General features: G+C 57.0%; 1 protein-coding gene across 4 annotated transcripts in view; it reads left to right on the top strand.

Moving 5' to 3' along the window:
- Positions 1–24,551, top strand: part of RAB11FIP4 (RAB11 family interacting protein 4) — a 102,774-nt gene extending 78,223 nt beyond the window's left edge. For 2 of the 4 annotated variants that reach the window (XM_054573162.1, XM_054573161.1), the window contains exons 2-12: positions 14,012–14,206; positions 14,714–14,848; positions 15,142–15,177; positions 16,196–16,295; positions 16,584–16,687; positions 17,753–17,893; positions 19,862–19,943; positions 20,431–20,568; positions 20,644–20,802; positions 21,953–22,096; positions 23,146–24,548. In XM_054573162.1, the coding sequence (XP_054429137.1) occupies positions 14,034–14,206; positions 14,714–14,848; positions 15,142–15,177; positions 16,196–16,295; positions 16,584–16,687; positions 17,753–17,893; positions 19,862–19,943; positions 20,431–20,568; positions 20,644–20,802; positions 21,953–22,096; positions 23,146–23,262 (1,329 nt within the window). In that variant the 5' untranslated portion in view covers positions 14,012–14,033 and the 3' untranslated portion in view covers positions 23,263–24,548. Of the gene's footprint in view, positions 1–11,636; positions 11,867–14,011; positions 14,207–14,557; positions 14,625–14,713; positions 14,849–15,141; positions 15,178–16,195; positions 16,296–16,583; positions 16,688–17,752; positions 17,894–19,861; positions 19,944–20,430; positions 20,569–20,643; positions 20,803–21,952; positions 22,097–23,145 lie in introns of those variants that run through there. The other 2 variants (XM_054573160.1, XM_054573163.1) reach the window with 2 other exon arrangements.
- The last annotated feature ends 294 nt before the right edge of the window (positions 24,552–24,845 follow it).

Below are 24,845 nucleotides of genomic sequence, written 5' to 3'. Positions count from 1 at the left end.
CCCAGGGCTTTGTTGGGACACTCACCCCCATCAAGGGCTTGGTCCCTGTGGGAGCAGAAGTTGATCCTGGGACCACCTCCCCTGTAGGTTTTCCTTCGAGATGGGTCACTTAGCCAAGTTCAAATCCAGTATCATCCTGGCCCCTCAGTCACTGTCACTGACCCTGGAAGGACAGCCTGGGGGAGGGGAGAGAAGCCACGTCAAAGGGAGGCTAGTGTCACGGCCGAGCAAGGTGCCCACATGTCCCCAGAGTGGTGAGGGCCCTCCTCCCCAAAGGGACCACAACAGAGGGAAGAAATCTGCTCTGGATATCAAATAGCCAGAACTGCCGCCTGGCACGGAGAAACTGGTCACATCTTGCTCATTACCGAGTGCTGCTGGCCACAGAGGTGGCCTGACCCAGGACCGGAGGTCTGCGGTGGGAGCCTGTGGTTCCAGGGCTAACTACTGGTCTCTTCTCTTGTAAACCAATCACCGTTTAGGTAAAGTAACTTTTACATTGGCATTATAGCTACACTAAATAAAGTCCTGGGCAAACAAAAGTTGCCTTTGCGATTTTAAATGTCTCTGACTGAACTGCACCTACTCTTCCTTAAAAGTAAAATGCACCTACATCATTGAGAGAACATGAGAAATGGAAATAATTGACTGACATATATATAAATTTATTCATATATAAATAGTGTTTACAAACATCATCCTGAAAATCATAGATTCATCAAGCTTCAGTTCCAGCAAAATATAATGTTTTTAGAAGCAGCAGTAGCTCAAAATGATCATGAAAGAGAAGTCAGTACTTCTTTTGACGAAACACCAAAACAAACAGAAACCCCACGTCTCTAGATGAGGTTCTACAGATCCAGTAGGTCTCTTTAGAGGTTGAATGGAATTGGCCTCAAGGAATTTACTGTTTCATCAGGGTGGGAAGGGGGTGGAAAATTCAGCCCCTGTGCTGAGGGGCATCCTGCAGGCTTCTCAGAAGAGAAGGAGAGCGCGTTTGTTCTCTAGGCTGCCACAGCAACGCGCCACGGCCTGGGCAGCTTAAACTACTGAAGTGAAATTTTTTCACAATTCTGGAGTCTGACATTTGACAGCAAGGCCTCTGCAGGCTTGGTTTCTCCTGCGGCCTCTCCAAAGGCTGTCCTCTCCCTGTGTCTTCACATGGTCTTCTGTGTATGTGTGTGTCCGTCCCCTAATCTTCTTGCTGGTCCTACAGGATTAGGGCCCACCCTAATTAATGACTTCATTTTAATTTAATTACTTCTTTAAAGACCCTGTCTCCAAATATACTCATAGTCCAAGGCACTGGGGGTGGAGACTTCAACAAATGCGTGTGCGGGGAGCCGAAAGCTTTCCTGGAACTGTTGGCCAAGGAGGGGGGAAGCAGGGCAGAGCCGGACGTCCTAGGAAACCTGAATGGGGAGGGGGCTCCCCTTTGGGCAAAGGCTCGCCCTTGGTGGGGGCCCCACTGGGGGTGGCTTTCAGCGAAGGGCTGTATTTGGAAAAGCTGCCAGCAATGTTATGACTTGGGGTTCACTTTCTAGAGATGATCATCCTCGCAGTTTGAGCCACGTGTCCCCGCGTCCACGTGAACTTGCACTAATTGTTTGCAGCCTGGACTGCTCATCATTCAGTTCTTTCTCCTGTGGGTTCACTGCCCTCGGAAGTTGCGTTGGCCTCCCCACCCCACTGCAGCTGTGGGCTCCCCATCTTGGGTAGCGTTCTTTAAGGGCGGCCTCACTTCTCCACGTCCCTTTTAAGTGTAGTTAAACTTGTTGGGGATTTTGGGCTTTTCCTTGCCCAGTTCAGTGAGTTAGGGGCAACTATCTGGCATGTTTGATGGCCATAAGGTTTACTTCTGACACACTGAAAAACATAAGACCTGTAAGACCTGACTGTGGGAAGCCACTGGGGATGGGGCCTGGCCATCAGCCTATGGAACTCACCAAGGCTTTGCCCAAGACAGTGCTCCTCAGGGGTTCGCAGCAGCCCTCCCTGGAGCACATGGCTCCAGAGCCCCCCGTACAGCCCCTCCAGTAGCTGTGACTCCATCAGCCACCCAAGAGTACCCCGGTGTTTTACCAAGGCGGGTCGTCATGGAACTGATCGAGGAGGAAACCACCCCATTAAGGATTTGCGTCTTCCGGGCGCTCTCCAGCGCTGCGACCGTATTTGTTTTATCTCTGTGTATAACTTTTTGTTTCTGAACCATTTGAAAGAAAATTAGGCAAGGCACGATCAAAACTAAGGACATTTCTCCTTTTTAACTATATACCATTAACATGTGACAAAATCACGCGTAGGTCCCTAATATTACCTAATCCATCTTCTGGTTTCCTTGTTTGGCCCGAAAGGCCTTTCGCAGCTGGGTGGTGGTTTGCTTGTTTGAACTGAGACGTAATCAAAGATGACATGCCATTTTCATATCTCTTGACTGACCTAGAGCAGCAGTTTTCACGTGTGGTTTTGGGGCCAGCAGCGTCAGGACCACCTGAGACCTTGTTAGAAATGCTCTTTAAAAAAAAAGTATTTCAACCTAAAGAAACGCACATTTTCAGACCTCACCCCAGACCTACTGAATCAGAAACTGGTTCAGTTTGAGTTTTAATACCGCCCCCCGCCACCCCCGGCCCACGACCCCCACGTGCTTCTGATGCGCATCAAAGTCCCCTCCCTCTTTTTCACAGCATCCTCTTTTTGAAAAGACCAGGCCGGTGTCTTGTAGAGGATCCCTCCAACTCTGTCCGATTATTTTCCCTGCAGTGATGTATGACTTGTTCCTCTCTCTCCTGTTTTCTGTTCGGTGGAAGTCAGCCTAGGGCTTGGTGACAGTTAAGTGTTGTTAAAACTACATGGTAGGTGATGAGGTTGTGTCCTTCATACTGTATCGTGTCAGTAGGCTAATGCCTGGTTGTTTCCAGTCAGTGGTGTTAGGTTTGATGACTGCACGGGAGGGCCAGCAGCTTGCTTTCTCCGCGGTAGAGGTGTGGGGCGGGGCGGCGCCTGGTATCCTGAAGGAATCTGAAGGGCAGCTCTTCGGTGCTGTGTAAGCATCCGGTTCCCCAGCATCCATCGAGCTGATGGTTTCACTCTACAGTTGTTGACGGTAGTGTTCTGTGTGTGTCGGGTCAGGCTTGTGTCGTTCAAATCTTACCTTACTCCTGATTCTTTCGTTTGCTTGCTCCATCAGTTCCTGAGAGGAGTGAATTAAATCTCCAACTTTTAGTTTGAATTTTTGCTTTATATATTTTGAAAGGGTGTTATTTGATATCTAAACATTGACGAGTGGTTTTTCTTATTAAATTAATTTTTATCCTTTCTTAATGTTCCTCTGTTTCTTAACTTAAAGTGAACTTTGATATGAATAGAGTCCCTCCAACTTTTGGTTGGTGTTTGTGTGGTGTAGCTTTTTTCATTCTTTTACTTTCCACCTCCCTGTGCTTAAATTAGGTCTCTTGTAAGTGGCATGTAGTTGTTTTTGTTATCTCATCGGACAGCATTTGTCTTTTAATAGGATGGTTTATTCCATTTTCATTTAATGCAGTACTGAATGGTTGAGTTGTTTGTTACTTGTTTTTTATTTGTCCCAATCTGACCTTTGTTCCTTTCCTTCCTTTTATCCTGTATCCTTTTGGCTGACTTAAGCATTTTTTAATTCTATTTTTTTCTCCGTTAGGTTTTTAGTAATACACTTTTATTTTTTAACCGCTAAGTTTGGACACACTCACACAAGTTATTGGAATGGAAATGGCGTGGTGGGGCTCGAGGGTCAAGTGTCTCCTGGCGGCGCAGGTGGCCCCTCTGAAAGGGGCGTTTCCAGCGGGGTCCTGGGTCTGGGCTGTAGCCAAATGGACTTGGAAACCAGATCTTGTTGGCTCTTCCCACAGCCCTGGGACTCATGTCACTCATGCCCACAGATTGTCCCTAGATGGACGCCCAGAGCCGAAATGCCGGCTGATTCATGTATAGTGAGGATCGCGCTCTGGCAGCAGGCATGGCCAGCCCTTCTGCCTGGTTGTCAGCAGGTTGCTGGGAAGTGTGCCTGGCTGGAGGGCGGTGGGTGAACTTGGACACAGGGGAGCTGGTTAGAAGGTCTGAATGGATGTTGAGTGGTCTCATGCTCTGGAGCCCGTGGAGCAGGCTGGACATGCGGGCCAGCCAGACAGAACACCTGTGGTCCCAGCCCCTCACTGGGGACACATTAGATCCCTGAATGCCTCCAGTCCCTCTGCTCTGCCACCCGTCAGGAAATTTGCCCCCTTCTGTTTGTAGTTCAGCTGCCAAGGGCTCTCTGACACCCCTCATTCCTGCATTTCCTGGGAGCTGCATCGTGCCCCTACCTCCCCTGGTACTCCTGTGACAGCGCCTTCTCAGGAGCTTGTGTGTTGGGGGAGGGTGTGAGATCGGGAGAAAGACAGTCAGGAGCTGCCATTAAAACACTGAGGAAGAGACGGCGTGGGCTTCCACACCCCTCCCACACCCTTCCGTTGCAGCGGGGCGTGCAGCGCCTGGGCGACCGTCACACCCCGCCACCCTGGCTGTGCGTCAGTGGCGTGGGAGCTCTTGAGAAATACCAGCGTGGCCTTCTCTTTCTCTTTCTCTTCTGATCAGCACCAGCCTGAGGCTCCACAGCCAGTGGGGGCCAGGTCCAGGGCTGAACCGGGTCTGCCAGAGAGCCTTTCTCCCTTGCGTAAAAACGGGGTGATGTGGAATCAAACCCTGTTTGTATTTTCCCCTGGAGACGAAGGAGCTCCTGGGGAAACACAAGCTGTCACTGTTGTTCCCCCTCCTGGGATCTGCAGGTCTGCTGTGTGACGGAAGGAGAGCGTAGCGACTGGGCGCGCGCATGGAGACCTTCTCCTGGGGAATATTGGGGCAACGCGGGGAGCCCAGTTGAGGGGTGGTCATTGAGCTGCTGGTGGTATGTCTCCCGGGGGAGGGTTCAGGAGATGGATCTGGGAGCCCCTGGCTGGAAGAGAGAGCCTGAAACCACCTGGGCTGCCACCCCCCGCCAGGCGGGAAGGTTGGCTAGAGGGGACGGTTCCTGGCCACTCTCTGATCTGGCCCCCGAGGACTGGAATGGGACAGTCTCCTGTCTTCCTGACCTCAGCTTCCCCACAGGAGCAGGAAGCTTGGGCTACTGAGCTTTGCTCTCACCGTACAGGGTCATTTCCCATGGCTCGTCGAAACGGGCGATAAACTCTCAGGCTTGCTAGTCTGGCGCTCCCATGTTTGCCCTGCCCTTGTCTCCGAGCCAAGGTTACTTTTGTTCAGAAGGCACGCCTGAGGCACCAGCCTGCCTGCGTGGATGCCTAAATACCCCTTTTCTCCCACCCTCCTCACCCCTTGACTGGCACCTGGGCAGCCCCATTGAACCAGGATCTCTCATCAGCTGCGGATAAGCACCAGTCCCTGCCCCTGCAGAGCATGGTGTGGCTTCAGGGCAGGGTTGGCAGCCGCCCACAGGAGTCGGGCACAGCCTGCTGGCTTACTGATCTCTGCTCCACCATCTCTGCATGATAAGAGTGGCCAAGCCACACTGGCGTGTGGAGGATCCCAGCCCAGGTAACCCCATCTCCTCCCGGTGGCCCTGGGGACGTTGGCACCCACAGGGTGGCCCTTAAACCGGATCTTCTGCTCCCCTGGGAAAGACCCAGCGAGACCCTGAGCGGGCCGGTCACTGTTCCTGGGCCGTTTCCTGGCTGGGAGTGCGACGAGGGATTTCATCCCCTGCTCGGCCCCCAAGCCTGCCCAGCCTCACCCAGGCAGCAGGCTGGCTCCCGCCGCCCCTCGCCGGGCTTGCTTTGTGTTTATCACCCCCATACCTTCCCCTCAGCGGGGTTCCACGTGTGCCTGCTGGTGCCCAGCTGCGAGGGAAGCTGGGATGTGCCCGCCAGGCTATTTTTACCCAGCCGTGTCCCCACAGAGCTGTTCCTGGGCTCTGAGTTATTGCTTAGGGAGCAGAGTGTTGCCAGGGCTGGGGGTGGGTGAGCTTTAGAGCCTCCTGACTCCCTTGCCCAAGCAGGTCTCATTCTAACACTTATTAAAGGGTGTGATTAATGTGCAGAGGGACCTTCCAAAAGGGTGGGCAGAAAAAGAGCCTGGTGGGGAGAAAAGGGGTCCTTGGCACGTGTGCAAGGAAAGCTTTGTGGCTGGGGAAGTCTGGCTTCGAGAACACAGCCTACCTCCTCCCAGAGTGCCGCCGGGCTGGAGGGATGGGGCCCCAGGCCGCATGGTGGCCGTTAGGCCCGGAGGCACCCCTGGTTGTCTTCTCCCAGCACAGTAATAGCTCAGATTTATTGAGCACTTTCTGTGTGTGCCAAGAATGTGTACCAACTCATTTAGTCCTAATAATTGTTAACTCTGTCCTGCAGATGGGGAAACTGAGGCACGGGGAAGTTCAGTGAACCTGAGTGCAGAGCTCGTACATGGCAGATCTGGGATTTGAACCCAGGGCGCCTGCCTTCTAAGTTTCTTCTAACACCGCTCTGCCCCTCTCTTTCTGCCGTGTTTCCAGAATCTGTGAGGTGCGAGGCCTTGTTCCAGATCCCCTGTGGCAATTCTGCCAGGTGGGCACCTCCCTCCCTGTTTTTAGATGAGGCTCAGAAATGAACAGCCTACCCAAGGTCACAAGCTAACCAGTGACCGGCGGGGGCCAGAGCCCTGGCCAGCGGGGCTCCCTGCAGCCCAGCACCCTGCGTCACAGTGCAGCTCCGCGGGCACCGGCCCTCCAGCTGCTGTGCGCACCCCGCCGTGATGGCCCCTGGGGCTCGATGCAAAAATCCCACGGTCACCCCTGTCGGGCCTCCCCTCCCCCAGGGAATGCGGAAACGGGTCACCTGGAGCCAGTGACAGCTTCCAGGAAAACTCTGAGTGAACGGGTGTGTGCGACCTGGAGGCAGGATTCCCCGGGGCCAGGTGGGTGAGGGGCGGACCAAAGGACGGCGGCGAGCCTGGGCCCCTCGGCCGGAGCCCAGACAGCGGGGCGTTGTTGGCCACTCGGAGGTTTGGGTGGGCCCCCAGGGAATTGATACTTGGCCTTTTACCAGCCGTTGAGTTCAGCCCATGCCAAGTCCCTACAGAGGAAGGCGTCACGTTGGGGCCTGCTGGCTGGCGAACACTGCTCTTGAGACTGGAGAAGGGACCCACAGGCAGGCTGTGTACCTCCAGGCTCCTTTCTCCAGCCGGTGCCAGCTCCATCCAGCCCCGGCAGGGGACAGGGCGGGGGCGTGGAGGGGACGCCCGTGGTGCCGACCTCCCCTGCCAGAGCAGCTGTTTCCCCGACCTCAGGTCTCAGAAGTCTCCGGAGACCCCTGGCCTTGGATAATTCCCCAGGCCCAGCCTTTTGAGGCAGGCCTACCTCTTGGCCTCCTCTCTGACCAGGGCCTTGCTGACCACCAGGCTGGGACAGCTTGGTTCCTGCAACCTACAGCTCCTAACAAGGCCAGGCCAGGATTTAACGTTCCCGTAGCTGCTGAGCTTCTGGTGCTTGTGGAAACGATTGTAAGTGGCCCTGACTGTAGCCTCTGAGGTTCAGGTGACTGCCCTCATTCTATACATAAGGAGTCAGGGGCTCACATGTCACTTGCCCAAGGTCACACAGCTTAGGAGTGGCCAGGCCAACCAGGACTAAACACCCAGCCTGCCAGGCTCCGGAGCCGCGCCCTCTCTCAGCCGCATGCACAAGGGCGTCCTGGGGCCTGTGGGGGCATGCCGCACCTGTTTTACCTCCCTTTACTTCTGGGACCCCTCAGCGGGGTGGGAGGAAGTGACTCGGAGTGGCCTGGACATAGGTCAGCCACACCCCCGTGTGGCCCACAGTGGCTGGCTCTGTGCCCTTGGGCACAGGGGACTCTGTGCCCAGGGCTGGCCGTGGTCCCGAGGAAGAGTGCTAGGAATAGAGGGGTCACCCACAGATGTCGCCTGGTGCTGCCTGCTGAGGACACTGTCTCTTCCCTAAACCCTCTCTTCCCCAAAAAGACATACCCTTTCCATGAATACCCACTCCCCACTGCCCTGGTCCTGCCACTGCTGCAGAGCAGGCGTCGGGTCGGGGACCCCACCCTGCATGCCCCCTCACACCCGGGGAGCACGTGTGCGCTGTAGAGCAGGCCGGGACACAGGCCGCATGGCCCGGATGAGCAGACAGCTCTCTGGGCCTCAAGCTTTTCACCACAGAAAAGCGGAGGAGCACGAGGTGCCCCCTCCGCCCCCTCCCTCCCACCACCCTGGGATTGACTCCTCCCGCAGCCCAGGCTCCCTCTGCCTGGAACCAGCGTTGGGTTTGTCGGGGAACTTGCTGGACTCTTGCAGCTTCAGTAGGATTTGCCTCACCACCTCGAGGCGGATTAATTTTTAGCTCCTGCACATTCCCCAAAGATCCCCCTGTTCCTGGAAGCACGCGTGGCCTGGGGGCTCCGTGCTGGGTGCCCCCTGCCCAGGCGGCCTGGCTGGAGGGTAACTCGGCCTCGGGAAGCCTGGGCGTCTTCCCAGTCCTCCTAGGAACCCTGTGAGGACAGCATTTGTATTATGGTTGACTTCTTCCTTTCTCTCTGTAACTTTATCTAAAAAACATAAAAGAAAAAAAATGGTCTTAGAAGGGTTTCTAGTGCGACATTGGGCTTGCCTGGCCAGTGGGCAGTGAGTGGCGGCCCAGGGTGGGGCTGAGAGGCTGCCCTCCAGCCCCGCCCCGGCAGCGCCCCTCACAGGCCCAGTGCACGCCCGGCGCCTTTCCCCAGGGGCACGGGGGCGGGGCCCAGGGGCACGTCTGTGCGGGACGAATGCCAAAACGCTGCTGTCCCAGACTTACTGAAGTGCTCTTAATTTTCTTATAGCTGTCTTGATATTATTTGAATTGCAGGGGAAACTATAAGAAATGGTTTTGAAGTTATAATTAAAATTTCTATTTGCCTTAGGCAAATAATCGTGAGTTGAATGAAAAGGAAGGTGTTAAGGTAGGGACCAGCTAACTGTAACGGAAAAGGCTGACACGGTGAGAGAGAGAGAGAAAGTGAGGGGTGGGTGAGGGGCCTGGCCCTGGCACGCAGGAGCCGGAGGGTGGGTCTCGTGGCTGGGATGTTCCGCGGCAGCCCCTGGCCACCCCAGCCTCACCCTCCCACGTGTCAGGTGGAGGCTGCGAATCCTTCATGCCTACTCTGTACACCTCCCCGAGCTCCCCCAGGGCCGTTGTGAGAGATGAATGGGGGAGTTTGTGGGAGACAGACAGACAGGACGCTTTGTCAAGTGTGCAGAGCCAGGCACACGTGGACTCTGCCCAGTCAGAGGGTAAAAATACACCTTGGATGGCTGTCTTGTTGGGAGGGAGGGACCTGTGTGGGGAGCGCCTGATCCTTTCTACCGCCCTACCTGTGGCTGAGACAAGCCACTTGAGGCCACCCTGGTTGGGACCTGGGCAGGCTGCAAAGAGTTGGGTTCGTTGCTTTGGGATGTCAAGTGAGAGGGGCCCTTTGGTCCCCACCTGCGTACTGTGAGTTGGGTGTCTCCGGGCACAGTGCCCAGCAGAAACTCGGCCTCTGTGTCTTGGTATCCAGTGAGACAACATGAGTCGTCCAGAGGCCACGCTGGACACTTATTCGGGGACGCCGGTCTCACTGGGGGCCCCTCCTCGCCTCCTAGAGCCGGGCTGGCCACTGCGGTGGGGAGAGCGTGGGCATTGGTGACTCACATTCCCGTCCCAGCCCTGCTGCTCATTCCCACGTGGCCCCAGGCAGGCCACTTCTCCTCCACAGAAGGGAAGAGGAGACCCAACTCCCAGGGTTGCAAAGACCGGAAAGAACGCCCGTTTGCAGAGAGGATGAGCGCGCCTGTCAGCTGCAGAGCCGGGCTCCTAGCAGGGCTCGCGTCCTTGCCCGTGGGTCTGGGAAACAGCGCAGGCGCTGCCTATCCAGCTGCTGCGGCTCTCCCGGAGGGCTCCCCCTCCTGCCTGCCTCCTCTTCGGGTGCCCGCCAACTCGGAGAGCATCCTCTGGGCGTGGGAAGTGGGCAGCACGTCGAAGTTGTGGTACTAGGCGAGGTGCCTGGGCTGGTAATATGTCCCTGTAACGTGTGCTCTGCTCCGTGTCACTGTGAGGTTTGAAAACCCGTGACGTGTGGGTTGCAACGCTGATAAAGGGGACCAAGCATGTGGCCAGAGCAGGTGGGACTTCGAGGCAGGCCGGAGGGCTTTTGGCAGGTGCCTTTCTGAGCCTTGATGTCCCCATTAGTAAAGTGGGGATAAGAATCGCTGTCCTAAAGAGCTGTCACAAAGCCCAAATGGGATGATATATCAGCTCTCAGTGCCATCTCCAGAACTTGGTGGCTGCTCAGTAAATGTTAGTTTCCCTTTGTCTCTCCTGGGGTGCAGCTTTGGGCTCGCAGACGAAGAGTTGGCGTGGGGTACAGATCTGATAAAGTCGGGAGCCGTGTGGGACTGGAGTAGCAGCGTCCAGGTGGAGAGGGCTGTGAGCACTAGGGGCGATTTTAATTACACAGCCCCTTGGCCTCCAGTCGGGGGGCCTGGCTGCCTGAGGCCGACTTTATTGGTCCATCTGGTGCTCAACTGGAGCCGTGGCACCGGCAGGAGCCCAGCTCATTAATTACTGCCTCTTCGCAGCCCAGCATGTCCGGTGGGGACAGACCCCGGGGCTGCCTGCTTACCACCGCTGCGCACATGTGGGCGGGCACAGCCAGGCCTGTCACTGCCCCCTTCCTCCCAGGCCGCTGATTCCGACCTTGTCTGAGACACTTGGAGGCGTTTCACAGCCCTCGTTACTATTACCCTTCTTGCAGTTTTGGGGCTGCAGGAAGCACCTTCATGGGGGGCCCTGCCAGCGCTAGCCAAGGAGCCCACACAGGAGGCTTGGGAACAGGTTCAGACGATTTTAACCGAAGGTGCAGCACCGGGCAGTGTGCTAGGCCCCAGGGCCCAGCCCAGCTCAGAACTGGGAGGCCTGGTGGTCTTGCTCCCCTGCATGGCTGTGGTCGGGCCAGGGCAGAGCCCCCTCCCAGGTGGGCATCACATCCTGTGGCCAGGATTTGGTCATTGAGGTCCTGCTGTGACACAGTGATCCTGTGAGATGTCATTGACGTCCCCAGCGTACAGTGGAGGTTCTGAGAGGTTACGGGGTGTGTCCAGCGTTGTGGATGGTGGGTCGTGTCATGTGTCATGCTGCGCACACATCCCTGTACCGTGCTGTGGCCAGCCCTGCTAGGACAGGGTCCTTGTTCTTGGTGGCCATTCATTGTGGCTGGGCCCTGAACTCCATCACCAAGAAGCCTTCTCCCAAGATATTTGGCTTGCTGTGCAACTTTGTGATGGGGACCCTGATGAGCTGCCCGGGTCCCCTGAACCATGTGGGTGTCCCGGCTGTGGCCCTTCTCCATGGGTGGCTGTCCCTGGGGGCTCCGGCTCCTCGCCGGGCTCTCATGAGGCGGGCAGTGTGAGAGGCCCCGCGACGAGTCACCTGGCAGGCGTCCTGAGACCTGGGGTCTCAGGGTCCCTGCACTCCATCCCCCGTCGTCATTAGGTGGGCGTCATCATTAGTAACGTGTCCTCGTCAATGTCCTTGCCATTTGACGACAAATGCTGAGCCCCAGGGAGCCAACCTCACTCATCCTGTGTCCCTCTGTCTTTCCCAGGGCTGCGAGGTGCCAGGCCCCACCTTTGCGGATGGTGAGCCCTTCCCCCGGGAGCCCGGCTTCTTTCCTGAGGATGAGGAGGAGGCTATGACACTGGCCCCGCCTGAGGGACCCCCGGAGTTAGACACGGACAGCCCCATGGAGAGCGCCCAGAGCCTGGAGGGGTCAGTCGGGAGTCCTGCCGAGGAGAAGGACAGGGGCCTCGGGGGCCTCTTCCTGCCAGAGGACAAGTGAGTTCCAGCCGCCTGGGGTTCCCCGTGAGGCCCCTGGGCCGGAGGCACAGCTCTCGGTGGGGTCTGCTGGAAGTAAAACATGAGGTGCGCTCTGGGTCTGCGTCACGGGCCGAAGTTTCTCGGCTGTTCTCGATAGCCAAAAATTCTAAGCAACCGAATGCTAAACAACAGGGCTAGTTCTGGAATGTTAGGCAGCCGTGCAAAGTCAGGTTTACTTGACTATTTAATGATATGGGATATATGATCTCAGGTAGTTTTTAAAAGACAAGTCATAAAGATGTCAATGAGGTATGACCTTAGTTTGTTTAAAACAAATAAATAAATTTAAAATAAGTGTGTGTGTGTGTGTGTGCGCATGCATGTGCCTAGGAAAAATGGTTCCAGAAAATTAGCAATTCTTTCAGAGTATGGGATTGATCATTTTAATTTCCTCACATCTGCTGTGCTGTATATGCTATATTTTAGTTATTGCTTTTGCGTTCTCATAACCAGAAATGTTATTTAAAAACAGTATTAGGACCTAGTGACTTCCCAGTGGGGCAGTGTCGTCTCTCAGTTGGTGTTGGCAGAGGGAGCCCCCCGCCAGCCCTCACTCCACCTCTGGAGGGATGACAGTGTTTGGGGTGGGGCAGGGGGCAGCAGCCACTGTCACAGCTGAGGAGGCCGTGACAGCCGGGCGTTAGCATCCCACGTGCCAGGAGAAGGTAAATGGTCAGAGGTGACCCAGAGATTTGGAGAGGCAGGGGAGGGGTTCTCATATCAACTGAACCATAGGAAACTGTCAATTTTTGATAATTTGCAACCTTTACAAAAAGGCAGTTTCATATGGTTCAACCTAGTATGTTTTCCCAGCACAGGGGTGCTCAGACGCGGGGGCTCGGAGTTCTCCGTGGTCCCTGTGTTCATCCGCGTGCTTCCTGGGAGAGGCCCATCGGCTGTATGTGACCAGCCAACCAACTGCAGACCTGTTGGCCTTTTGGCTGATCATTTGCCACTTGATTGTTCCCATTGATTTCTGGGACCATCCCTCAGCAGGAGGCAGCCAGCAGCAGGTGCCTGGAGTTGTAGTAAAAATCAAAGGAGAAGGAAGCCAGCGAGTGGAGGCGCTAAGGACCCTGAGGGCAGATAGATAATAAATGGTTGGGTGGAGGTACTGGTTGACTTTATTTTTAGCACCTTGTCATTAACACTGTGATTCTTAGATAGAACCTGAGGTTCCTCAGGGGCCCAGTTTGAGAATCACTGCCTGAACCTATTTGACAAACTTTTTCTAGGTGTCCAATTGGGGAGGCTTAGGAAGTTGAAGCAACCCTAACTAATGGGCAACGATGCCCAGGAATTACTGTGTGAGGACTAACGGGAGGAAGTATCTTGGCAGGGGACGAGGTGCACTTCTGTGTGTCCGTAGGTTGCAGACTGGGCCCACCCAGCTCTGTGCTGCTGCAGGGCCCACGCGCTCAGCTGTGAGAGGTGTGGGGCCTCCGACCCGTGGTCTTTGGACTAGAAATCCCCTCTATAAACTGGGAGAAGCATCGCTCCTAGTAGCTCTTTGTTATTTATTTTAAACCTTCATTTCATGATTGAAGAAGTACAAGCCAATGAAATAGAGTTGAAAAAGTTGGGAAAGTGAGAATAGAGGGGAAATAACCAACTTGGTTCATAGTCCCTCCACCAAAGCCAAGCTCTGTTACCACGTAAATGTTTTTATTTCCAACTTTTCCTTGTACTGTATAGACCTTTATCATGCTTAGTCCTAACCGTATCTAGAATTTTATATGCAACTTTAATATCTAATATTAATTTTCCCTTTGCCAATATTTTTATAAACCTTTCAACAATGATTTGATAGTCTACAATGTAATAATATAGGGAGTGTAATTTAAGGCAGCTGTAGGTGGATGTTCGGTCATAAGCAGTGTTTGTACTGCTCTGGAGGAGCAGTGGTTTGAATGTCTCTTGGGCAGAGACAGTTTCTGTGGTGAGGTATTTCCCTGAGGACAAGGTTCCGGAAGTATACCTACCACGCCACATGGCACAGACTTAATCAGGCATCTGTAGTACCAGCGGACCTCTTGGTGGGACTGTAGGGGTCCCCACCCCAGGCCGTGGCCTCGTTAATGGGCAGCCCTTGTCTCACACCAGGTCCCTGGGCCACACGCCATCCATGACAACGTCAGACCTCTCCACACACTCCACTGCCTCGCTCGTCAGCCACGAGGAGCAGTTTGAAGACTACGGGGAGGGGGAGGACGTGGACTGCGCCCCCAGCAGCCCCTGCCCCGACGACGAGGCCAGGACCAACGTCTACTCGGACCTGGGGTCTTCAGTGTCTTCCAGGTGGCCGCTCGGTCTGCAATGGCGTTTGGGGTCCAGGAAAAGTAGCAGAATGAACCCAGCCTCATCCCCGGGCGGTTTAGTGGGCAGAGCCCTGAGCTACGTAGGTTCTGTCCCTGGGGCTTGGGCGTCTGGAAATCCCCGCCCCCCATCTTGGGGAATAAATAGAATTAACCAACCTGGGAGGCTGTAGGGGGCGGGGGTCTTTGTTGTCTTGTTTTCTAGCACCTCAGTGCTAGAGGGGTCTTCCAGGTGGCATACGCCTGAGTCTTTACTTACTCTGATATGAGCTCTCAGTTGCCCTATCTGCGAAATGGGTGCAACTCATTGGCTTCTTCTCTTTGAGAGCCTTGGAGGAGGAGAGATCTGGTGCTGTCCTTCTACTCCCCTGCCCGCAACCACACACACACCAGGTCCCCAGGTACCGGGGGAACCAGTAACGGAAGCTCGGTGGGGAGGGGTGGCCCCTGGACAGCCGTTAAAGGAGTTGTCTTCTCTGTCCTGCCCCAGTGCGGGGCAGACACCCAGAAAAATGCGGCACGCGTACAACAGCGAATTGCTGGATGTTTACTGCTCCCAGTGCTGCAAGAAAATCAACCTGCTGAATGACTTGGAAGCCCGACTGAAAAACTTGAAGGCCAACAGGTGAGGCCCCCGCGCAGCATGGGGCTGGTGGCCGGGGGCAGCGGGCCAAAGGGGAAGCAGCCGGCAGGGGGGCCCCAGGCTGTCTTGGCAGGAGAGGGCGCTCGGAATGGGGTTGATCCTCAGGGCCTGCGTATTTTTGCAACAGGAAAATCTGGATGACGTCCCTTTGGTGGACTAGAAAAAGGCTCACCCTGCACTTGAGAGTCTCACAGCCAGGGCAGAGCAAGGAGTAGCCTGGAGTCTCACTGTTCAATGACCATTTCTCCCATCTCTCTCCCTCTCTCTCTCTGTAGCCCCAACCGAAAGATCTCTAGCACGGCATTTGGACGGTAAGCCTCCCTCAGGGGAGGACAGATTGATTTCTGTCCCCTTTACCTGCTCCTGCTGCCAGGGCGGCCAGCCCCATGCCAGCAGCCCCGACCCAGGCGGTGCCCTGCGCCCTGTGTGTGGCTTGGTGAGCGGAGTGGAGCGAGGTCTGCTGGGGCAGAGCCGGCAGAGGAGACACTTCTGAAAAGGAAGGGCCCGTCTCCTCTCTGTCCCCACCCCTTCCCCCTTCTGGCAGCAGTCTCAGCCTCAGGCAGGCACACCGGGGCCCTGGGGACACAGCCCACCTCCCCCGTGTCAGTGCCCTGCCCTGTGCCCTGGAGCCGGCAGCAGCACCGACAGAGCCCCTGGGCTTCCTGCTGGCGGGGGGCGGGGGGGCGGGCACGGCGGGGTTGCTCCACGTTAAATCCATGGAGCCAACGCCCAGCGGCTGCTCGGACCTGGCTCTGGCTCTCCTGCACGCTGGCCCCGCATCTGCACTCGGCTCTGGGAGCTGCTGTGGAGCACCAGCACCCACCGGCCCACTGCCCAGTTCAGTCTGGGCGGGTCTGCCTCTCTCTGCCCTCCCCTAGGGTCCCCAGAGATGTAGCAGGGGCACTGAACCCTACTTACAGAGCGGCCTCCAGGGGCCCAGACCTTCTGCTGGGACTGCGGAGCCAGGCTGCAGCCACTGGGTGGTTTTCCAGCTTTCCCAGCGGGAAGGGGCGGGGGGGCTTATCCACCAGCTCAGCCCCTTGGTAGGTACTGGCTGGAACACCTGCGTGCAAAGAGTTCTGAAGCAGCAGTAAAGAGCTGTGATGGGCTGACCATGGTTGCCAGGGGCTCCGAGGGGCATAGCAGCCCGCCTGCCACCCCCTGAGTTGGAGGATCTCGTGAGTTCAGAGGTCAGGGAACTCTGCTCCCCTGGCTGGATGAGGGCAGCCTCCCTAGCGGGGTGCTGGGTGCTCTCCAGGCCACGACCTGAGTCTGGACCCCAGTCTCCTGAGGGCCTCTGCAGCCGATGCACTTCCCTTCCCCCCACAGGCAGCTCATGCACAGCAGCAACTTCAGCAGCAGTAACGGCAGCACGGAGGACCTGTTCCGGGACAGCATTGACTCCTGTGACAATGACATCACGGAGAAGGTGGGCCCTGCGTGGAAGAGGCACTTACTGTGTGCATGCTCCCAGGGGTGCCGGGGGGCGGCAGGGAGCACTCCGGGGTGCTTTCTGGGGACCTGGGAGACCCTGTCCCTGCCCAGGATCACATGGGCACATCCGTCCCCACCCCCATCCTCAGTCCCACCAAAGACACCTGTGCTCTGCATACACAGTCAGTGGGAGGGCCTGCCCATTGGTCCCACGGCTTCCAGGTTCTCCGTCCTGGGGCCTCCAGGGTCTTACCCACCCCCACCTCTGCCCCCCCTACTGTAGGTAAGCTTTCTGGAAAAAAAGGTGACAGAACTGGAGAATGACAGCCTGACCAACGGGGACCTGAAGAGCAAACTGAAGCAGGAGAACACCCAGCTGGTGCACAGGTCAGGGGCCATCGCCTTGGCTTCGGCGGTGTTGGCTGTGACTCTGGGGAACATAGGGTTGTCCCTGTTGCCGAGACCCCCGCGAGGAGCTGGGGCAGGCAACCTGCTCACCCAGCTCCAAGGGCCTGTGAGGCACCAGCCCCTTGCTTCCTGGTTCTGCCCATTCAGGGGGCCCAGGAGGGCCGGTCTTTGGGGACAGGGAGACAGGTGGAGCCTGACCTTGATCCCCCAGGTCTGCAGCCCCAGGGCATGTCTAAGGCCGGAGCTGGGATCTACTCTCCTACCTCTCTCTCCCACGGCGATGAGAGCCTGACCTCCCTTCCCGGGGACAGTCTCTGCAGAGGGAGAGGCTGCTGTCAGCTGGGGCCCTGCCTGCTGCTGGTGGGAGAAGTCCCAGGATTGCTGCTCCGCCCCCAATGGAGGCCCGCCGAACACGGGGTCCCCAGGGCTTCCCGTGATTCGTTGGCGCGGACAGCATTGAGTTGTCCTGATGTGACAGCCTGAGACTTGTGCCCCCGCAGAAGTTCGGCCTCATGGAGGGACCGTTGCCAGTGAAACACGCCCCAGCTGGACGTCCCACCCAGGCCACCAGTCGTGGGGCTATAACATCCGTAGCGGGGCCTGGCTCTCTCCCAGGTCTGGCCGGCTCAGGGACACCAGCCAGTCCGGGTGCCCGAAAGCTGAATCGTTCCCTAGGAGGAACTGGCTAGGAAGGAAGAGAGCAGAAAGAGGAGAGGAGCGCGGAGGGCCATTTCAGGGAGCTGTGGCGAAGCCTGTCACCCCCTTGCCTCCCCAGAGTCCTGCCTGCTGAGGCACAGCCTCGCTTTCGCTGGGCCCACTGCCAGGCCTGCCCCTCCGCGGCCTATGTGGCGACACACCTCTCCTTAGGTGCTGTGGTGTCCCTAGCTCATCTGTCTGCAAAGCTGCGGCCCCCGGGCTTGACAAACACACCGCCACCTCCCATAGTGCGGGAGTGTGACTTGGGGACCCGAGCTCCCCACAGCCACAGCCTGGGTTGCGGCGAGAGGACACAGGCCATGAGAGTTCACCCTGGACTCTCCACAGAGTGCACGAGCTGGAGGAGATGGTGAAGGACCAGGAGACCACGGCCGAGCAGGCCCTGGAGGAGGAGGCGCGGCGACACCGGGAGGCCTACGGCAAGCTGGAGAGGGAGAAGAGCACCGAGATCGAGCTGCTACACACCAGGTGGGCCGGCGGGAGCGTGCGGTGCGGCGCCGGCGCCTTTCCCCAGAGCCTATCTCTGACACACCCTCACGCTCTTGGGACGCCCCATGGCACAGGTGTCGCTGTCCCCACTTTATAAGTGCGAAAAGTGAGCCAGAGGCAAAGCCTTGTGTCCTAACGATTCTCCGTTTGATACCTGAACACATGGACATGTTCTCTAGGGAGCGTGTACAAGAATGTTTACAGTTGCATTGTTCGTATCAGGTAGAACAGAAAACCACACACATATCTATCAACAAAAGAATGGGTAAAAAACCCAAAGACCCAGTGGCGGTGCCCCCGTTCCTGGGCTGGGCCCGATGTCCAGGCTTGGAGCTCCCCCTGCTGTCAGGTTCTTTCCTGACCCTGGGCCCCAAGAGCCAGGGTGAATGGAAAAGCGAGGCGGTTGAAGGGCTCCTGGGCCTCTGGTACAGACGCCAGACCCCGAGGCAGACAGGGAGAGCAGTGCCGCCACGGGATGCTCGGTCACCCACCAGTGCCATGAGCTTGAACATACTGTGTCACTCCCCCGGCCTCAGTGTCCCCATCTGTCCTCCCTCCCGGCGACGGTGAGGGTGGGGAGCTGATGGACATGGGAACACTGCTGACAGGCGAGGACTGTGATGATGGCCCAAGGCTGCCCTCACCACTACCCAGGCGGAGAGGACAGCTGCCCCCGCGCCCCTCAGGCCCCAGGGTCTGCGCTGAGCTGGGGCGGAGGGTGGGCTGAGAGGTGGGCTCCCACCTGCTCCTCATGGCTGGAAGCAGGTGCTCCCAAGGGAACTCGTGCACCTGGTGCCCCTCTGCACTCAGTGAGGGTCCCTCCTAACTCCCCTGTGCCCGAGACCTGCTTTGTTAGCTTTATCGACCAGTGGTTCGTTTATGTTTTCACTCACATTCTAGAATTGTGTCTGCTTCTGAGGGTTGATACCTCACTAAGCGTCACTGTTCTCTGTCCACGTCTGATATAGCTGGCCAGGTTGGCTGGCCTGAGAGAGGTGTCTGGGAACAGGTGGTGGAGGAAGACAGCGCGGGCCAAAGGCCAAAGCACAGAAAGTGAGCCCGCTTAGGAACTGTCTCCTCACCCATGCCCCTTGCACAACTCCAGGGGGCGCTGTTCACATAGAATATGCAGCCAGTGTTCCCAGAGTCACGTGATGTGCTTTGTTCCTCACATCCTCCACCATCTCAAGTTCATGAGGTGGCCTCGTCAGACTGCACGTCTGAATGCCTCTCTGGGGGCCTCCCCTGCGGAGCCCCAAGGGCCGCGGAGGCAATGGGAGGGAGGAGGAATGCTGCGCAAGAATCGGTGTTGGAAATGGCCCTGCACAGCTCTGGTGCCACAGGCATCCCAGCTCACCGGCCCCTCTTCTCAGGACATTGAAAACCTCCCTTGGCTCCTGGGCTGCCTGCCTTTTCAAGGGCTCGCAGTAGGACAGTCCCTGGTGAACGCTAACGTAGAGGACTGTGACTGTTGGGACCAGCTCCTGTGGGTGTCAGAGGCAGCTGTAGTGAACGCCTGGAGGGAAAAGCCCTGGGCGAGATGTTGGGGAGAGAATGGAAGACACAGACGGTCCTGGCCTTCAGATCGCAGATTGCAGCGGGAGGACCCTGTCACAGCCAGCCCCAGGGCCTCTCCCCCGCCCAAGCCCGTAGGAGAAAAACATGCCCCTCTTTTGTTTCAGGCTGTAAGGCTGCCTGCAAAAAGAATCTGTGCTCTTATTCACACATGACTGTTTGCTTTAATCAAGAAAAATAAGAATGGTAATTCGGTGTCTTTACCATTTTCCTTTGGATGACAGGAAGCTCAGGACTGTATCATATCACTTGGAGTTAGGTGTGTTTTCTCTCTTGCTGTCTGGTATCTTCCCTCCCCCAGGGAGCAGAGGATCACCACGGATTGTAAGATGACCTCCATTTCTGACGCTTTTGTCCTCCTGCTTTCCCCAGGGTGCAGCAATTAGAGGAGGAAAACACAGAGCTTAGAACAACAGTGACTCGGCTCAAGTCACAAACGGAGAAGCTGGATGAGGTGAGCGGCCGGCCAGGCATCTCTCAGACTTGGATCTTGAGCCCAACCTGCAGGGAGGCATGCTGGCCATCAGAGGCCGTCGGTGTGTAGCTTCTGAAAGCCTAATAAAATTGCCCTAGGAATACAAGGCAACAAAACATGAGTAGTAATTTATCTTTCTGGATTTCTGATTTTCCATATTTTCTACAGTAAGATATATTTCCTTATATAATGGGGGAAATAATAAAAAAGGGAAAAGCGTTAGCTTCTGTCTGGGCTGCTGCCTTCCAGCCCAGTCTCAGCCGGCATCATTGAAGGACTCCAGGGCCCTGAGATTTTTATAGCTGTGTTTCTAGAGTCCTAGGGGATCTGGGCATTTCTTTAAGCTGTGACAGAGGGCTCTGTCCAGGGGGCTGGTCGGATGGCCCATTTGTTGAGGGGGTGACACAGACCCTCAGGGAAGTCCCTCTGGAACCCTCCCCCGCGGACCTGGTCTCCTTGGCTCCAGGAGCGGCAGCGCATGTCCGACCGGCTGGAGGACACCAGCCTGCGGCTCAAGGATGAGATGGACCTATACAAGCGCATGATGGACAAGCTGCGGCAGAACCGCCTTGAGTTCCAAAAGGAACGGGAGGCGACACAGGAGGTAGGTCCCAGGCCAAGAGCTCCAGGGTTCCCTCCTGTGTCCCCGCTCCTGCCAACCGGCCCCTCTCCCACGCAGCTCATCGAAGACTTGCGGAAGGAGCTGGAGCACCTGCAGATGTACAAGCTGGACTGCGAGCGGCCAGGCAGGGGCCGCAGCTCATCCTCCGGCCTGGGCGAGTTCAATGCCAGGGCCCGTGAAGTGGAGCTGGAGCATGAGATCAAGCGGCTCAAGCAGGTGGGCCCTGGGGGCCCCTGTCTGGCACGGTCAGGTGTCCACGTCCCTGCAAGTGGGTTTCCTGGGAGAGGGCTGAGAGCCGTAGCGCTGTCCCACACATGCGTTGCTAGTCTGCTCCCCTTGACAGCCTGGTTGTCAGGCTGTTCGTCCGCATCGCCCAGCCCAGGCATGGCGGCCTCCCTCTAGGCTATGGCCGATGGAAGTTTCCAGGTCTTTGGCATCTATGAAAAGAAACAGAGATGACTCTTTTGTCCTGGACGTGTAGGGTGGAGAAAGAGACTCCACCAAGCCTAAAATTAGTGCCTCCCTATGCTGGAGTCTCCCAGCAGACCCTGAGCCCAAGGTTCCATTTCAGATGGTTCCTGGGAGCACTCCCAGAACTGGAGACCAGTCAGGGGTGGGGAAGTGGGGTCAGGAGGGGCAGTGACCCAGTGAGGGAGCGGTGGTTGCTGAAGGCGCACGCTTCGCCTGGCCCAGGGGTCAGGAGACTGCTATATAAGTCACACCCCTGAATTGGCTGCACCAAGGCACAGATGCTGGTGTTCACCCTCCCACAGCAATCCTAAAACACGGCTCTTCTCCGCATCCACGATGGGGCGCCCAAGGCCCCAGGTGTGAGCCATCAGGAGCCTTTAGACAAAAGTTAGAGATGGGGCGGTCAAGGGGCCTGAGCAGGGCCCCGTGGGCGGCCTCCTGGGGAGTGCGGGTGCGCCTGGGAAGACCCCCTGCGGCAGGATTCCCGGGCCCGGCTGCAGGAGGAGCCAAGGAGATGGGCCGGCCCACCGGCCCTGAGACCCCAGGGCACTGCTTTTTCTCACCGGGTGGGCAGCCACCCGGCACAGGGCCTCAGGGGACCGACTCAGGCTCAGCCACCCCCAGGGAGGACCGTAGCCAGAAATCACACTCCTGCTTGGAAACTTGGCTTCCCCGAGCGGGGCTGTGACTTCTAAGAAGCCCGTGACCTCCCAGGACCCAGCCCTCCCCCGCCCCAAGCCTGGCAGAGGCCACATCATCCATGGGTGCCCTGACATGACACACACCTGAGGGGAGGGGTACTGGTGGGAGTCGGGAGACAGCGGGTGCAGACAAGCGGGTTCCGGTGGGTCCTGGGTGCTTCTGGGAGCTGATGTTGCCTTTGGTCCACTCACAGGAGAATCATAAGCTGCGGGATCAGAATGATGACCTGAACGGACAGATCTTGAGCCTCAGCCTCTATGAAGCAAAGAACCTCTTTGCCACCCAGACCAAAGCCCAGTCTCTGGCTGCGGAAATAGACACAGCCTCGCGCGATGAGGTAGGGTGGCCATTTGCTCTTGCTCCCGCTTTGGGGCCTGGCCCTCCTGAGTCCAGCCCCATCCCCACCGGCCTCGATGTTGAGCCCCAGGCTGCCCAGCCCAGGAAAAGCAGACCCGGGCCTGGTCCCTGCAAGTCCCCATCTGCACCTACCCTGAGTGGCAGAGCAGAGCTGGGGCGGGGGGTGGGTGAGGGAGGGAGTTAAATCAACTCTGACTTCCTGCATGTGGTGGGAGGAGCTCCTGTCTGGGAGCAGATAGAGCTTGAGTGTTAGCTCAGCCAGCACTGTGCTGATGTGGCCAGTTGATTCGTTAACGTGTAGTCCAGGGGAGTCTGTGACTCCCTCTTCCCAGCCAAGAGGAGAGAAACACTAGCATTTTTTAGCACCTGCTGGCAGTACGTTTTCACTTAATCTTCTCATAGCTGGGAGGCTGTCTGAACTGATTGGGAGACCAGGACACAAGGTCACTGAGCCTGTGGAGGGAGGAAGACCCAGGCCTCTAGCACCAAAGCCCCCTCTCTCTGCCTCACCAGGGTATGGTTATAATAGTTCAGGCTTCCAAAATACTTTGGTTGCATTTTAACGTGAATCTAGGACAGTCATAACCCTGTGCTTGGGACACGGAGCTAACCTGACCCCTGGCCTCTCAGAGCTCCCACGTGCGCCAGGGGCAGATGCAGCATTTCAGTGACATCCTAAAGGACTGGTCAGGGGTTGACCTGGAGGGGGCGATGGCAGGGCCAGCGGTGGTGAGGGGGCCGTTCCAGGCAGAGGAAACAGCCTTACGGGTCTTAGGACCCTGGAACTTTGGATGTCGGTCTTGATTACAGATGCCTTTGGCCAGTTGGTGGCCAGTTACCAAAAACTTACCCACTTGTGTCCCTCCAAAGACGAGTTAAATCAGAACCTCAGGGACAGGGCACCTGCGTAGCTCACATGACTCCAGTGTGAGCTGAGCCGGGCTTTAGACTCGGGCACTGGCTCACTGTGAGCCCGGGGTCCTGGGCCCCACCCAGTCGGTCTCTGACTACCTGTCCTACCACCATCAGCTCATGGAAGCCCTCAAGGAGCAGGAGGAGATCAACTTCCGGCTGCGCCAGTACATGGACAAGATCATCCTCGCCATCCTGGACCACAACCCCTCCATCCTCGAGATCAAACACTGAGAAGGGGAGCTGGCTGCAGAGCGGCCTCAGGACCCCAGGACCAAAAGGCAGACCCTCCCGGGGGATACGGCCCCGGCTGGGCCTCACGCACACACTGTAAATGTCTCTCTGGCCACCATGTAGTGTGTCGTGGTGTGGATGTGGGGAGGCCGTGCACACAGCAAGGAGTTGGCGTGGGGCCGTGGCTGGGGATGACATGTGCGCAGTTAGCTGTTCATGCACTTTGTGGTCCCTTTGCAGGGGCAGAGGGTCCTGGGGGTTGCAGGGGACAAGGTCTGCAATCAGGAGTCACTGTAATAACAAGAACTGGAAACGTGTGTTTCTGATACTGGACAAAATGATTCTACCTCTGGGGATGAGGGTTAAGAAACACTCTAGGAGACAGGCTCTTTTCCTCCACTGCATCCCCCCGGGAGTAGGAGTAAATGTACGATTTTTTCCAGGAGTTCGATTGCCCAACAGCTCTGTCCTCGCCAGCCTCTTCGGCCACCTTTGAAGTCCAGGTGCTCGAACTCAGAGAGGGGGAAGGGCCGTTCAGGAGGAACACGAGGGGGCCCTCACCAGCCCCCTCCCCGGCTGGCAGCCCCTGTGATGCTTGCACCCAGGGTGTCCGAGGGACCCAAGCTTGTGAAGAGCCACCTTCGTTCTGGGAGTTCTCAGCATTTTTAGAGCGCCTGGCACCCAGGCCCATCCCTGCTTATCTACCTCTCCCTTCCCATTTTGTTTTGCTTGTAAGACAATGAGAAATAAGCAGCATTCACTGGGCTGTAAAGGGAAGGGATTATGAGGAAGGAGAAGGAGGTGGAGGGACTGGTGTTTAAGGCAGGGGTCGGCCTCGGACAGCCGGCTCGCCTGCCCGTCAGTGTCCTTCCCCGGCCGCTGTGTTGTATGAGGGGCCAGGATGGGCCTTGGAGCTGCATCTAGGGGCTGGGCGTGGGCCTTGCTGTCTCGTGCCTGCTCCCTGCACAGCCTGGCGACAGCAGGCCTCGGGCTCCGAACCAGGGCTCCGGTCTGCGCTGGGCTGGTGGGGGGCCCAGGTGGGGGAGTTTCAGGGAAACCTTAGTCTTCCATCCTCGTGACACGTGTGGGAATCCACACTCTGGATTGTTAATGCAGTTTTTTTGTTCCAGGCATCTGGGAGTGGATATGGTACTTTCCTTTGAGGTTTTCCAGTGTTTCTCAATTTTATATGGCTGATGCATTTCCTTAATCCAAATATACATAAAAATGTATGGTCTTTATTTTTTTCCCCCTGCAGTTTGCTTTTGTTAGCACTTCTAGTGTAAAGGGGGAAAGTTTGGGCATGTTGGGGAGGGAATAGAGGGGACTGCGTGGAAAAGACAGAGCAGTAAAGGGCGGGGGAGGGCGCCTGGGGACTTGGGTATGTCCCCTGCTCACAGTGGCAGGGCTGTGGCCAAGGCCGACCTTCCATTCCAGTCAGCTTTTGCTTTTGCTGGATGCTGTGGTTTCTTTTTAGGTGTACATACGGGGTCTGCGTTTATGCTGCAGACGGACTGCATGGGTCGGACCCAGGAGCTCAGGGCCGCCCGCACCAGGAAGACCAGGGCAGGGGTCAGTCCTCT

This window comes from Pteronotus mesoamericanus, unplaced genomic scaffold (assembly GCF_021234165.1).
Source record: "Pteronotus mesoamericanus isolate MK-2021 breed Mesoamerican mustached bat unplaced genomic scaffold, CSHL_Meso_final contig_246, whole genome shotgun sequence".
Taxonomy (NCBI): Eukaryota; Metazoa; Chordata; class Mammalia; order Chiroptera; family Mormoopidae; genus Pteronotus; species Pteronotus mesoamericanus.
This window is presented reverse-complemented; position numbering and strand designations above follow the sequence as displayed.